Here is a 16,022-nt window from a genome sequence, read left to right as displayed (position 1 = left end):
AAACCTCACAATCCTTTTTTTTTGGTTGGTCATGGGGTTTGAACTCTGAGCTTGGGCACTGTCCCTCAGCTCTTTAGCTCAAGGTGAGCACTCTACCACTTGAGCCACAGCACCTCTTCCAGTCTTCAGTGGTTAATTGGAGATAAGAGTCTCACAGTCTCTCCTGCCTGGGCTGGCTTTGAACCTCGATCCTCAGATCTCAGCCTCTTGAGTAGCTAGGATTACAGGTGCAAGGCTCACAACACTTTTTAAAAATTATAATATAGAACATGTTTAAAAAAACACATCTAAAATGAGATTCTCGATTAAAAACAGACACACAAAAAAAAACTCCGAAGGTCTTTGTAAGTATTCCTAAAGAATTTGGAAAATACACTCCCTCCCAGAATGGGCTACAGTTTTATGAAGCTAATGAGCTGTCAGGGCTATTTATTTTAACACTAACAGGGCCAATTTTTAAAAGCCACTTAAGGCCGGCACTAGTGACTCACGCCTGTAATCTTAGTTGCTCAGGAGTCTGAGATCTGAGGATCATAGTCAAAGTCAGCCCGGGCAGACAAAGCTGAGACTCACATCTCCATATAACCAGCAGAAAACTAGAAGTGAAGATGAGTTCAAGTAGTAGAGATGTCAGCTGTGAGTAACAAAACTGAATGAGCGTATAAGGCCCCGAGTTCAAGCCAAAGTTCAGCACCAAATATAAAAATGCCACTTTCACCCTAGCAGTGAGCCACTGTTGGGACTGACAGTGTATTCTTTCCCTAATGAACCTTCCCATTGCTCTCACTACATCTGGATCTCGCTTCAGCTGTACTGCAGGACCCAAGTGGGCAGGGTTGGCTCACTTGGTGTTTCTCCTGCATTCTCACCTAATGCTATGCTTTGAAAGCAGAGGGGGCCCCTTTGATCTAGTGGAGTCTGCAGCTCTCCTTATGTGTTCTGTCCCACTGTATCCCAGAAAGAAGCCAAGGAAGGGAAAGCACCAACACCAGGAGCTGAGGAAGCTGGGAAAAATCAGGGTCCAAAATCAAGTGCGCTGAAGCAAGTGTCCTCTCCCCAAGACCAGGCCAAAGTCAGAGACAGAGGAAGGAGAAGCCCGCCAAAGCCACCTCGGATTCGATAGTGTCGGGTGCAAAAGGGGAAGAGCTCATAAGTGCTGAAAACTGAAAAGTCAAAAGACAACGATTACCCAGAAACACTGTCAAACACATAGTCCTCTGAATTCATGCCCGGCATCCGCAGACTGAGGTCCGAGGGGAAGAAAACCTGAAATATTAATGTAATAAGCCACAACCATTTAACCATCATCAGTTACCAGCAGCTGAGGTCCTCAAAGCACATGATATGTGGCTTCCGGCACACGTTATCATTCCGATGTTTGTTTCAAAATAAAAATTCTAATGGAGCTGGGCACCGGTGGCTCACGCCTGAAATCCTAGCTACTCAGGAGGCTGAGATCTGAGGATCACCGTTCAAAGCCAACCCGGGCAGGAAAGTCTGTGAGACTCTTATCTCCAATAAACCACTAGAAAACCAGAAGTAGTGCTGTGGCTCAAGGGGTAGAGTGCTCGCCTTGAGCTGAAGAGCACAGGGACAGCGCCCAGGCCCAGAGTTCAAGCCCCACGACCAACCAAAAAAAAAACAAAAAACAAAAAAAAAACAAACTTCTAATGGCTGGGCACTGGTGGCTCCCAGCAGTTATCCTAGCTACGTAGGAGACAGATCTGAGGATCATGGTTCAAAGTTAGCGCAGGCAGGAAAGTCCTACTCTTATCGCCCATTAACCACCAGAAAACCGGAAATGGAGCTGTGGCTCAAAGTGGTAGTGCTAGCTTTGAACAAAAAAGCTCAGAGACAGCGCCCAGGCCTAGAGTTCAAGCCCCATGATCAACCAAAAAAATTTTTTTAAATTAAAAAATGAAAATTCTAAATCAGAAGTTTACATTTTAAAAATTATCTCTATATATCACTTTGGTAAATTAAACTCTCCCTGTGGCCAGGCATGGTGGCACATGCCTGAATCCCCAACTCTCAGGAGACTGAAACAGGAATAGATCAAGTTTAAGGCCAGCCTGGGCTAGATAGATTCTGTTTCTAAACAAACAAACAAACAAGATGATCCATGTATACACCCACAAAATGCCTGTGATCCACTGTCTCCTTTCCTACTCCCACACAGCCCAAGTGTTCAGACTCTAGAATCCGCAACCCCAACAGCATGAGGTCTGGTAGCTGAGTTCGCACCGAGTCTCAATGGGTCTGGCACCAGAGGAGCTGCCTCCACCTCAGAGGCCATTTCCCCCACCAGGGCTCTAAGATTGGTTTCCAATGCCCTAAATCCCGAACTTTCCCTGAGTGTGCTGTGCCTACTCATGAGGCCTCAGAACTCCTTGGAACTAATTTGTAAATTTCATGCCATGCGCTATGAAGTACTTCCCTCCCTCCCCAACTGCTCCACCAAGCAAGAAGCACCCAGCCAACACATGAGCCATGCTTCGTGTGAACACGAGCTGCCGGGAGCTTGCCTGGGTCCAAGAATACCAGCTGCAAGCAGACTGTGCGAATCTGTCTGTGGTCAATGCAAGATGAGGCCTGGGGTTCCCTCTGGCTCTCTCGCCAGCAAAGCACCTCAATGAAATCATAATTGTTAACTCAGCTGCCGGGAAGATTAGCCCTGTGGCCTGGATGATAATTTCTGGATTTATAGGTTTAGCTTACAAATTATACCCATGGGCCTTTTCTCTTCAAAACAAATCTTCTATTCCTAATCCACTCGCTGCAGGCTGAGTTTCAAGCTTACATAACAAGGAAAAGGTGGAACCCAATACTTAGACAAACACAGCACAGTCTTAAGGAAGATTTTTTTGTTTCCTGTACCTCCTGAACGCCCTCCTTGAAGGTCTCAGAGAAGGTGGAGTCTGGAGTCCGCCGCTGAGCATTGGGAGGCTGAGCGCCTGAGCTGAACTGGTCTGCGGTCAGATTCCTGTCGAACACCACCACGCGCTCCGTGGGCTCGGGGTGATACCCTGCGGGGGGGATTCCCACAGCAAAGCCATGTGGCTGGATTTCCGTCTTGATGGAGTGTGTAGGCATGGTTGCTATGGAGACCGTGACTGTAGTATCCGGTGCAGTCAGATGGCCCCTCTTCTCGATGCCCAGCTGGTTGCCGCCGTGGGGAAGGACGATGTTAAAGGGCACGTTTTTCAGGACCTGCACTCTGTTTTCTCCGGCAGCAATGAGGGGCTGTTCAGTCGCATTTGGGATGCTGTTTCTTTAAGAAAAAAAAAAAAAAAAGGAAACTGCCTTTTCAAATCCCATGCTAGTGACAGTTTTTTGAGAACTCTTTTGGGGTGCTGGGGATCAGACCCAGGGCTCGGGAATGCCACAGAAGCTTCCACCAGAGCCACCCCTTCCCTGCCCCTGACAATTTGAGTTCCTTACTGAAGCAATGTAGTTGGAGGAGATCAACTTAACAGTCAAAAGCCCAAAAGCACAAAGTGACATCTCCTTGAAATACTGAGGACTCAAACCACACCTTTCCTTTCCATAAACCTAATACAAATGCCCATATTTTACTGTAAGCCTGAAGGCACACACGTAAACTGATGAGTTGGGGCTACAGTGCCGACTCTGGAGTCAGATTGCCTGGGTTCAGGTTCTGTGTCAGCCTGGAGCTGCTCCGTCTCTCAGGGCACACCCTCACCTGTGAAATGGGGTAACTTGTCTGTCCTCTCAGGGAGCTGAGGGAGGAAGGCAGGGCCCATGCCAAGCGCAGGGAGTGACGCCAGCACACAGTGGCTCAACGAGAGGCTGACTTTACCCTTTTCTTTTCCTAACACTCATGCTCTTTGGTTTTCTACAGAAAGCCTAGTATTGCTGGGCGCTAGTGGCTCATGCCTGTAGTCCTAGCTACTCAGGAGGCTGAGATCTGAGGATCAAGGTTCAAAGCCAGCCTGGGCAGGAGCGTCTGAGACTTATCTCCAATTAACCACCAGAACACTGGAAGTGGTGCTGTGGCTTAAGCAGTAGAGCGCTTTCCTTTAGCTGAAGAGCTGAGGGATAGCCCTCAAGCCCAGAATTCAAGCCCCACAACAGACGAAAGAAAGAAAGAAAGAAAGAAAGAAAGAAAGAAAGAAAGAAAGAAAGAAAGAAAGAAAGAAAGAAAGAAAGAAAGAAAGAAAGAAAGCCAGCCAGCCTACTAGCCTACTATCACCAGGTGCTGGTGGTTCTAGCTACTCAGGAGGCTGATATCTGAGAGTTGAGGTTCAAAGCCAGCCTGGGCAGAAAAAACCCTGGAGACTCTTATCTCTAATTAACCAGCAAAAAGGCTGGAAGTGGAGCTATGGTTTAGGAGGTAAAGCACTAGCCTTGAGTGAAAAAGCAAAGGGACAGCATCCAGGCCCTGAGTTTAAGTCCCAGGACTGGCACCAAAAAAATAAAAAAAAAAAGGCTAATTATCATCTTGTACCAGTATAATTTTTCATGAAATTTTAGCTTAACTGTTGTGCAATATTCTATGACTTCTAATGGGTAATATGAATGTGTTTTTAAAGCCCCCTAAATCTTACAGGCTGAAAAAGCAAGGAAAGAAGCAGCTGTGAAGTTTGTATATTTCAAGAACAATAACCTGTTCATAACATATGGTATAACCTGACAAGTGTCTTCAAAAAAAGTTTTCTGCCAGGTGTGGGGGCACACACCTGTAATCCCAGCACTCAGGAGGCTGAGGTAGGAGGCACACATCTATAATCTGAAATAGGAAGGCCAGACTAGGGTACATAGTGAGACTGTCTCAAAAACATTTTTTAAAAAGTTTTCATGAGGCTGGGAATGTGGCGTAGTGGTAGAGTGCTTGCCTAGCAGGCATGAAGCCCTGGGTTCGATTCCTTAGTACCACATCAACAGAAAAAGCCGGAAGTGGTGCTGTGGCTCAAGTGGTAGAGTGCTAGCCTTGAGCAAAAGCAGCTCAGGGTCAGTGCTCATTTACTGAGTACAAGCCCCCAGGACTGGCAAAAACAGAACAAAACAAAACAAAACAAAAAAAGAGCCGGGCGCTGGTGGCTCACGCCTGTAATCCTAGCTACTCAGGAGGCTGAGATCTGAGGATCGCGGTTCAAAGCCAGCCCGGGCAGGAGAGACCGTGAGACTCCTATCTCCAATAAACCACCAGAAAACCGGAAGTGGCGCTGTAGCTCAAGTGGTAGAGCGCTCGCCTTGAGCTGAAGAGCTGAGGGACAGTGCCCAGGCCCAGAGTTCAAGCCCCACGACCGACAAAAAAAAAAAAAAAAAGTTTTCATGACTTGTAGCCATAAAGTTAAGACAATATCCTGAAAGTTGTTGGGGTTTTTTTTTTTCCGGTTCCAAACTGGAATTTAGACTGGATACCTGACACTTTCACTCACTGGCTAGCGCTTGACCAAGTGAACACTGCCTCCAAACCCTATTTCCTGACCTATTTAAAAAGTACCGAGAGGAGTCTGAACAGCATTTAATTTACCTGCTGAGTTTTACTCAGGCAGCTATTCAAGCATCAGTGGCGTTTACCGTGCGTGCGCTTTCCTCGGGCTTTGCCCACGCTTGGCAAGCAGGGCAGCAGCCCCTGATCTTTCTGAGCCAGAATGACCATGGAACCCAGGCTGACTGCAACCTCCGCTGTCTCCTGCTTCTACTTCCTGAGCGCAGGGATGTTAGGCATGTGATGCCATACCTTTTTATTTTTTCTGTCTGCCACATCCTCCTTATTAAGTGGGTCTTGAAGCAAACAGGTTATCACTAGAACCATCCTTTGGAGGAGCAGAAATTTAATTTGATCACTTTCCAGAAAAGGCAACTTTGCTTAACAAACTGAGCTCTACTCAGAACCAGAGACCAATGAGAAATGAAACCTGAACTTCCGACATTAGGAGTCCATTTACCCATCTCTCCCACTACTGTTTGTTCACTTAGACAAAGTTCCCGCTTTATTTCCAGAACAGCCGCGTTCTTCAGAGGCGCTGTTTCCAGCGGTGTGGTCCACATTACCTTTTGCTGTGCTCTGGCTCTGGGTGTTCAACCTCCGGCTTTGCCGTGGATGACCGTCTCTCCCTCGGGACCTAGAACATTGACACATGATAAGAATTCAGCTCTTCCCAGGTGAAGAGAATTCACCCGAAGATTCCTGTGTTTCTCAGAGAATTTAACTGTTCGATTACCAGGCTCTGGTGATACTCACTGAGGCACAGACTGCTCGCAAGGAGCTCGCGGACTGTCACAGTGGTCGGTAAAAAGCAGCCACATCAACTTAAGACATCACAAATTAACTTTATCTTTGGAGAATAGGTCTCTTCTTTTTTGGGGGGTGCCAGTACTAGAGTTTGAACTCAGGGCCTGGATAAAAAAGTGAGCCGCAGCAGCTCACTTTGGGCTTTTTGGTAGATAATTGGAAGTAAGCATCTCACAGACTTTCCTGCCGGAAGCTGATTCTGAACCACATCCTCACTCAACCCCCTGAGAAGCTAGGATTTCAGGTGTGAGCACTTGGATCTCATCTGTTAAAAGAAAACCCTCGGGAGAGAAGAAGCTATGAAGCCACACCAAGCAATCCAACTTCCTTTCTGCCCCTCCCCTCAGACCTATGCGAAATGACAAGGAAGCGCCACAGGGCACCCCCTTCCTTCCCGAAACTCCCCAGACACTTTGCGTGAGAAGTGTCCTTACATGCTTTGCAGTCATATGTCCATTACCCAAAGGGCAAATCTACGACTCTGATGACTCCTCATCCCTTTGTCAGGGAGGTAAAGAACAGGCAGATGTTAGTGGATTCACTGTGACCCCAATCCAGCCAGATACAGACAATATGCACCAGACAGTCCTGAGATGTGTGACAGTGGTCACCATTACAGACAAAACAAACTTCTGTCTTGTGTAATAACAAGGTGCTTTTAAAGCTTTATTGGTTATCAAGTAGTAGTAACTGATTCTGACAACTAAAGAATGAAAGCAAGTAATTCATCCAAAAAGAACACTTTATCACAAGAATCCTGGCAAGTCCCACTACAAAACTGTTACTGTTAATGGACAGACATGAGGAGAATCTCTATCTCCTGAGATATAAAGTACTTTCATACTTTCAAGACACTTCATTTAGAACACACACATGCATGCGCGCGCACACACACACACACACACACACACACACACACACGAGTGGCTAATGTTTCTGGCAACAAACTTGTTGATCTTCTCTCATTCTCAAAAGTGTCCGTAAAAATCTGTCACCGGGGCTGGGAAGGTGGCTCAGTGGTAGAGTGCTTGCCTTGCATGCATGAGGCCTTCGGTTCAATTCCTCAGCACCACATAAGCAGAAAAAACCAGAAGTGGCGCTGTGGCTCCAGTGGTAGAGCGCTAGCCTTGAGCTGAAGAGCTGAGGGACAGCGCCCAGGCTCAGAGTTCAGGCCCCACAACCGACAAAAAAAAAAAAAAATCTATCACCTCTTAATCCTGAGTTTTTACACTGATTTGAGATCAATGAAACAAGCCAGAAGAACAGATAGACAATCATTTCCATTTCAAAGGAACTCTTCATGGCTACACTTTCCAGGCAAGGGTTTTCTAGCCCATCATTAGGTTTACGCAAATTTTCTGTTCATATTAGAAGAAAAAAAAGGCTACTGAAACCCCTCAAACACCACAAAGTGGACACATGGCCTCATGCCAGGAAATAGCTCAAACTGAATTTTGTTCAGGGTTGGGTTTTTTTGTTTTTTGGTTTTTTTTTTTTGTCGGTCGTGGGCTTGCACTCTGGGCCTGGGCGCTGTCCCTCAGCTCTTCAGCTCAAGGCGAGCACTCTACCACTTGAGCTACAGCGCCACTTCCGGTTTTCTGGTGGTTTATTGGAGATAGGAGTCTCACGGTCTTTCCTGCCCGGGCTGGCTTTGAACCACGATCCTCAGATCTCAGCCTCCTGAGTAGCTAGGATTACAGGCGTGAGCCACCAGCACCCGGCTCCTTTTTTTTAATGTGGTCAAAGGGCTTGATCTCAGGACCTGGGACTTATCCCTGAGTTCTTTTTTGCTCAAGATTAGCACTTTACTACTTTGAGCCATAGGATCAATTCTGGCTTTCTGGTGGTTATTGGAGATAGGAATCTCATAGACTTTCCTTCCTGGGCTGGCTGTGAACCATGATCCTCAAATCTCAGCCTCCTGAGTAGCTAGGATTATAGGTGTGAGCCACCAGCACCTGGCCATTTTCCTTTCTTTCTTCTCTCTTTCTTTCTCCCCCTCCTTCCTTCTTTCTCCCCCTACCTCTCTTCTACCTTCCCTTTCTCCCTTCCTCCCCTCCTTTCCTTCCTTCTTTCAAGACTGGGTCTCACTATATGGCCTAGACTGGTCTCAAACACTCACTATCTTCTTGACTTTGGCTTCCCCTAGCGCTGAGATTACAAGCATGTGGCACCAGGCTCAGTTTCTATTTTTCAGATATTCAGGAAAGAATACAGGGTCAGAATGTAATAAAAGGCAAACAACTGGCAAATGTAGGTAAAAATAGTCATTATTCATTCCATTTTTAAAATTTTCTGTAATGGTAATACATGTACATAAACAGTAATAAATGTACACACACACACACATACACACACACACACACACTGTAATTAAGAAGTCACACACACACACACACACACACACACACACACACACACACTGTAATTAAGAAGTTCCCGTCTCTGAAGGCAGAGGTGATGGCATGGTGATCGGATCTACGTCACGCACAGCAACAGTGAGACAAAGGCCATGTGGCCCAGCTGGGCTTCTCTTCCACTGTGTTAAATTGTATTCTAAACTGAATAGCCTTCCTCAAATATCTGCTGTTGGTCAGAAGAAAGGACAGCGAGGGAAAGCAGAAGCAGGCACGCCCCAGAGCAGAAAGCAGGATGGAGAAAGAGGCCAGCCTCCAGAGCTGGGTGTGGGTGGTTCACGCCTGAAATCCTAATTACTCACGAGGCTGAGATCTAAAGGTACAGGTTAGAAGCCAGCCTAGGCAAGAGAATCTGAGACTCTAATCTCCCATTAACCGCCCCCCCCCAAAAGGCAAAGCAGGGCTGTGGCTCAAGTGGTTGAGCAGTGGCCTTGAGCATAACAACTCAGGGACAGGCTCAGGCCTACCAGCATGAGCCAGGCCAGAGCTGAACCCTGAGAGGTACTTTTGCAAGACCTGAGTGTCCAGCATAGCACAGGTCATGAAGAGAAGATGACTGTGTTCTCAGGACTGCAAAGAGGATGCTGACAAAGACCAGTGCCCCTCCAGGGAATGAAAGCCACGCACAGATCCATGCAGATTATAGATTATATTTAATTAAGCCTAGTTTAAGTGCCTAGATCTTATACCAGAAAGCCCTAGATAAAAATGTGGTATTTTGGATATTTTCCCCCATGATTCCTACAATCAAATAAAATCTAAGACTCTGCAATAACATTCACAGAAAATGTAATCAGCTGCTGGGCTCACACCCAGAATCCTGGCTACTCAGGAGGCTGAGATCTGAAGATCACAGTTCAAAGCCAGCCTGGACAGGAAAGCCCGTGAGACTCTTATCTCCAATTAACTACTCAAAAGCTGGAAGTAGAGCTGTGGCTCAAGTGGTAGAATGTTAGCCTTGAGCAAAGCTCAGAGACAGGTCCTAGGACCTGAGATCAAGCCCCAGGACTGGAACAAGGAAGAAAAAGACAAAGAAAAAGACAAAGACAGAAAAAGAAGATGCAACAAGCTGACTCACAGGAATAAAGGGGGCGCCATGCGTGCACGGCTGCCGGCCCTCAAGGAGTAGGAACTACCTTTGGGCAGACATTGGCACCTGGTAAGACACATCTACCATCTTCTTTTATGGTGCCTTGTCCTTTCCAATATAGCCAGACAGCTCCTACTTCATATGTTCCCAAACAACCCTTTGATTCCATGATGGAAGATTTTCAGCTTTGAAGCACAGTAAGTCAAAGTACTCATTAAACTATTTACAGTCACTACAGAAGCAACTAGCATTACAATCTAGCAGCAAATGACTGTTTTATATGCGCTGAGCCAAGGGCATGAGAGCCGGCTGGGGGGGAGGGGGCGGAGTATACCTTGTAGTAGTCGTAGAGCAGGCCGAGCGCAGCCGCGCTGTCCTCGTCCCCGTTGATGCTCATCATCGCTTTGGTGGCCGCAGTGAGAGGGTTCTCCAGGAAAGACTTCCAAGCTTCATCCTCGCTAGTATAGGAGCGTCTCTGAGGATAAAGTGCTTCATTCTGAAGAACTAACACTGGCCGTTTGCTTCAGAGAGAGAGAGAAAGAAGTCACACTTGCAACTGCAAAGGCATCGTGAGCTAATTTCCAAAGAACCAAACAAGCAATTCTTTGGTATTCCAATAAAAATATTCTATTGTTTCATCAGTGGTCCATTATGTCCAATGAAGAGTAGAAGGTCTGAATAAAAATACAGTCCAAGCCAGGGTGCTGATGGCTCATACTTGTAAACCTAGTTACTCAGGAGGCTGAGATCTGAGGATCACAGTTCAAAGCCAGCCCTGGCAGAAAGTCCATGATCTTCAATTAATCATCAAAAAACTGCAATAGAGCTGTGGCTCAAGTGGTAAAGTGTTAGCTCTGAGCAAAAAAGCTAAGGGACAGCTGGGCGCCGGTGGCTCACGCCTGTAATCCTAGCTACTCTGGAGGCTGAGATCTGAGCATCGCGGTTCAAAGCCAGCCCAGGCAGGAAAGACTGTGAGACTCCTATCTCCAATAAATCACTAGAAAACCGGAAGTGGCGCTGTGGCTCAAGCGGTAGAGTGCTCGCCTTGAGCTGAAGAGCAGAGGGACAGTGCCCAGGCCCAGAGTTCAAGCCCCCCGACCAACAACAACAACAACAACAACAAAAAAGCTAAGGGACAGCACCCAAGCCCTGAATTCAAGCTCCAGGCAGGCAGGTAGGTGCATGCATGTGTGCATATACATGCACGCATGCGCCTGCGCATACACACATGTGCACACATACAGATCAATGGGTCACCCCAAGATGCAGTCGGGTAACCTACAGCTAAGTTACATATGGGACCTACATCCAGGGTATGCTACTTAGCAAAACTCCAAAAACACCACCAAGAAAATGCCAAACTGTTCAAATATTCTGCATAAAGACAAGGGCAGAGAGTAGGTTTCTTCTCTCCAAACACAATCAGGCTCTTCCCCAATATGCACAGGGCCCAGCACGCTCGCTGTTCTTCCCTAATATGCACAGGGCTCAGCACGCTCGCTGCTCCGTCATATTTCCCTCTTTCTCCCACTGATGCCTCACCTTCAAACAACTTCTTCCCGAAAACAGGGGGAGGAGCAGAAAGAGAAAGGTTTCCTTCAGTTACCCTGGGGGTAGACTAGAAAGTGAGGGTATTCTACCTTACCAGCACATTGAGCCTGGAATGTAGCCAAAGGGGGCTGTAAATCAATAAAGAGGCTTAATTTTCTAGCATGGGAGTTAACTGTTTAGCTTACTGATAAAACTCTTAAGAATCTACAATAAATGAAGCCACCAAATGAAAGCAGATTTAAAAAAAGAAAAAATAGGCAAAGAGATCTAGTTTTATTTTATGTATTTATTTTGCCAATCTTGGGGCTTGAACTCAGGGCCTCGACCCTGTCCCTGAACTTGTTTTGCTCAAGGCTATCACCAAAGAGATCTACTTTAAACAATCTTTACTTTCAGGGACCAAACTCAATAGTGTTGGGCCACCTTGCTTGGGGCTCTGGGTTCAAACCCCAGGACATAGCCATCCCCTCCTGAGCCCTCCCCCAATAAAATCTTTACTAGTTTTTCACACTGGGCAAGAACTACTTCACTCTGGCTCTGCGGTTTGCTGGGGAAAATCCAGAAAAATCAATGGTGAACTTAATGAAACTTTCTAGAAGATTTAAAGGATTAAAGCAAACATTGCCAGTTCCAAAATTCTGAAATGTAAACCACCTCAACAACTGTACAGTCATTACTATTTAATAAGTCAATAAAGAGAAAAATAAAACATTGACTCTAGCAAAATGAAGCAGGTTATTGGGGGTTGGGGGGGGGGAGAAGGAAAAACACGGTTCACGTTTTGAACTGCTCTAAATTATCACTATTGTAGCAAGCAAAATTAGGGATCTATTCTCATTGCAACACCCAAATGAAATATGTAAATGGCGCAAAGGTGACCTACCTTTTCCAAAAGTGAATGTAGAAAGACTGATTATCTTTTTAAGTAATCAGCAAAGGTTAGTGTTTGGCAGTCACCCAGGCGCTTGAAAACCAGATATAGATTTAGAAAAAAGGAGAACATCTTTGAAAAGGAGAGGAAAAAAAAAAAAAAAAAAAAAAAGAAGCCCAGCAACTTGGATTACCCTGGGCAGGAAGGTGGAGTGCTCTACTTCAGAGCCTAGGTCTTGACTCAGATGCCTGCGAACAGATCCGGGAGCTGGCACTTGACAAAGGCCGTGTGGAGATGGTTTGCGATTTTAACACAAAACCAACGCTGAAGGATTGTTCTAAGTAGATGGCTTGTTTAGAAATGATGTTATATGTGTAAGATTCAACTTCTAACGAAATAAATATACCAAGTGGCCTTCTCCACGCCATCCCTTTCAGAGCTCAGAGCTACAGAGGTGGTGCGGTACCTGGAACCCAGCCTGCAGAGATTTCCTGGTGCACTGCCCAGCTATTATTAATGCCTAATAACTACTTCAGAACACCACCACAGCTTTGGTGCCCGCACTGCCAGTTTTTTCCAGCTTTCCCGTCTTCCATCCCCCACCTCCAATGTGCATAAGCATCAGAAAATAAACGTTTTCAGATGGCTTTACGTCTGTGATCACCCCGGGGGTGTTTCACCTTTCCAAAGTGTGCCTAAGGCCAACACGTTATAGCTTTGGAACTTCTGCCTTATCTTAACTGCAAGTCCCGAAGCCAACAGCACGGCAGCTGCCTCTCAGGGCTGACGGCTCTCATCCCTTCTGCTTAGAACCCTAACTGGTCCCCAGCTCCCCGCTCCCGTCTGCGGAGCTGCTGGAACCCGGGGCCTTCCAAACGTGCTAGGCCAGCGGTGGCCCAGACCTCCAAACACGGAGCCTGCAAGCAATCTTGTAACTAACTTTGCATGGCTACCTTCCTTCAACCCCAACGCGGGCACCCTTCCACCGATCCTCGACGAAGAGCGGTCCAACGCTCTGCCTCGGATCCATACAGGACCGGCTGGGTGCCATTTCCTTTTACTATTATTATGACTTTAATGACTTTCTTTGGGAACAGGTTTAGATTTTCAGAAGAGTCGCAAACAAAATACGGAACTCGTCCCCCACTCTGGCTCCCCAGTGTCTCCCACGACCACCGGACCCCTGCCTAGGCATGTTAAAAAAAACAATTAAGAAAACCCCACAAACCCCCCAGGCCTGGCCTCCCCGTCCCGGGGGCCTCGCAGGCCCGGCCTCCCCGTCCTGGGGGCCTCGCAGTCCCGGCCTCCCCGTCCCGGGGGCCTCGCAGGCCCGGCCTCCCCGTCCCGGGGGCCTCGCAGGCCCGGCCTCCCCGTCCCGGGGGCCTCGCAGGCCCGGCCTCCCCGTCCGGCCTCCCCGTCCCGGCGCCCTGCAGTTCCGTCCCCCCACCCCCACCCGTCCCAAGTCGAACGCGGCGATCAGTAATTACCCTCGACGGACCCGGGCCAGGGAACACCCACGGCCGCGCGCGCTCTCTCCGGCCGGGGCGCGTCGCCCTTCGCCCGGATTCCTCCGGGAGTCCCGGCAAGTCGGCGGGCGTCGGCGGGTGACAGCGCCGAGGCTACGGACGTCCGCCCGGGAGCGCGTCCCCGCGCGGCCCGCGGGCCCCCGGCCTCCCGGAGGAGGGGGACCCCTCGGCCGCCGGGCCCCCCACCCGTCCCCGTCCCACAAGGGGCGCGGGCAGTCCCGCCGCCCCCAGCGCCGGCCGGCGCCCGCCCCCCGCGCCCCGCAGGCCCCGCGGCGCGGACGCCCCGCTCGCTGGCGGGCGGGCGCAGGCAGGTGCCGGCGGCGGGAGGCCGAGGGCCGGCGGGGCCGCGGCGGCCGGACTCGGCGCCCGCGCCGCACTCACTTGTCGTACTCCTGTGTCATCGCGCTCGCTCGCTCGCTCGCTCGCCGCTGCCGGGCCGCAGAACTGGACTTTCGGGTTGGGACAGTACACCCGATCCGGGGGGGAGGAGGCGGCGGCGGGCGGCGGGCGGCGGGCGGCGCGCGGCGGCGGCTGGCGGGTCCGGAGCAGCGGCCCCGACGGGTTGGGTTCGCTTTTCTCGCTCTGAGCCGGCTCCGCGCGGGCTGCACGCACTGGGCGCCGGGCTCGGCCTCCCATTGGCTGGCGGGGCGCCGACCCGGGGCGGGGCCTCGGGGGCCGGGAGGCCGGACGCGCCTCCTGATTGGTCGGCTCCCGGGACGCCAGGGCGGGGTCCCCAGGCCCAGAACGCGAGGGCGGGAGAAGGGGGAGTCGGCCCGCGGCGCGCTCCGCGTGGCGGCGCTCGGGGTGGTGGGCCCGGCCCGGCCGCCCCGGCCCGTCCGGTCCCGTCTCGCCCCGTCCGCTCGGCCCCGGCCCGGCCCGCTCGCCCAGTCCCGACAGCTGGCGCTGAGGCCCGACAGCCCCGGCGCGCACCTGCCTTTCTTCCACTCACCCAGAGCGCCCTCTGTGCCTGCCTCTTCTCCACCTCGGCCCGACGGCCCCGCCGTCCCCGGGGTCCCGCGTTCTTGCGTCCGCTCACGTCTTGAGCTCCCCGGCTTTGGCCGGTTTCCCTTCGCCTCCAGCAGCGGCCCGGCTCACGTCGACCGCGCACAGCCCCGGGGGCCCGAGCCTCGGATCCCAGCGGCAGCCGGGAAGGGATCCGAGGGGAGGCGAGGCCGCGCCGGCTGCCCCGGCGCCGCCCCCCCCGGGGTCCCCCCCAGGGTCCCCCACCGTGTCCCCAGCTCCTCTGCGCTTCCCCCAGTCCTCTGAGGCCGCCGTCGAGGCTTCGACGCCCCCCCTCCCCGCCGGCGGCCCTGCGCTTAGCACCAGCTCCATTTCCACCCCTCCCAGGGTCGGCCAGCCGCGGGCCGGGCCGGGTCCGGATGCGAACGCAGGACAGGACCGCGGGTCCTGGGCCGCCCCGCGCGGGGCACGCACATCACCAGACCGCCCAGCGCTGGCGGCTCAGCCTGTAATCCCAGCTGCTCAGGGGGTTGCCATCTGAGCACAGCCGTCGGAAGCCAGCCTGGACAGACCAAACGTGACACTCTTGCCTCAAACTAGCCAGCAAAAAGCCTTTTTTAAAGGATCTTATTTGTCAATTTGAAGGGAGGATTGATTATTTTAAATAGCTCTCTTAAGTGAAAATCTATATGAGCTTTGGAAATATCTTGATACTTTTTACTTTAGAAAATAATGCATGCTCATAGTTTAAAAGAGGCAAAAGAATGGATGAAGAAAGGAAGAAGACATTTTAAAACAATACGGAAGGATAAATAGCATACAAACTAGCTCTTCCATCCACGATTCCGTCCCAACCTCTGAGATAACTACTAAGAACTCTTTTTGTGTACGTTTCCAGACTTTTCTATGCATAAGCATCGAAATGGGGTCCTGCTATGCACAAATCCTCCACAGCTTGCTTGTTTTCACTTCCTCTCCTTTCCTGATTTCCATAGCAGCACCTAGAAACCCAAGCTTCATTAGTAACTGTAACCCCTTTGTACATCACTTTATAATAACAATAAAAAGTAAAAAAAATCTGTACTTAAGGCAAATGGCTACATGTGATTGCTTTGTGGTGATTCTATTGGTAAGCACTTATCCCTTCCTCCAGTTTTTGACAATTATTCACAATAAACAGCCTCGGAAGTTGTTTACATCCTTGATCAAGCACAGCCACAGAATCATTTCCTAGACTTGTAGTTGCTGGGGAAGAAAAGTTATGCACTGCTGCAACTTTTCTAGATTCTTTTCTTTTTTTCTCTTTTTCAGGTCCATGATCTGGATTCAAATTCAGTACCTGATG

General features: G+C 49.9%; 1 protein-coding gene across 2 annotated transcripts in view; it reads right to left on the bottom strand.

The window, feature by feature from the left end:
• The window catches only part of Grhl1 (grainyhead like transcription factor 1), a 58,743-nt gene extending 44,494 nt beyond the window's left edge, over positions 1–14,249 (bottom strand). Inside the window, exons 1-5 of one of the 2 annotated variants that reach the window (XM_070015250.1) lie at positions 14,099–14,249; positions 10,104–10,290; positions 6,022–6,092; positions 2,878–3,271; positions 1,190–1,266 (exon numbers count right to left, since the gene is read on the bottom strand). In XM_070015250.1, coding sequence (XP_069871351.1) covers positions 1,190–1,266; positions 2,878–3,271; positions 6,022–6,092; positions 10,104–10,290; positions 14,099–14,118 — 749 coding nt within the window. In that variant the 5' untranslated portion in view covers positions 14,119–14,249. The remainder of the gene's footprint in view (positions 1–1,189; positions 1,267–2,877; positions 3,272–6,021; positions 6,093–10,103; positions 10,291–14,098) is intronic. The other variant, XM_070015251.1, reaches the window with a different exon arrangement.
• Positions 14,250–16,022: the final 1,773 nt, after the last annotated feature.

This window comes from Dipodomys merriami, unplaced genomic scaffold (assembly GCF_024711535.1).
Source record: "Dipodomys merriami isolate MVZ:Mamm:240054 unplaced genomic scaffold, mDipMer1.0.p SCAF_110, whole genome shotgun sequence".
Taxonomy (NCBI): domain Eukaryota; kingdom Metazoa; phylum Chordata; class Mammalia; order Rodentia; family Heteromyidae; genus Dipodomys; species Dipodomys merriami.
This window is presented reverse-complemented; position numbering and strand designations above follow the sequence as displayed.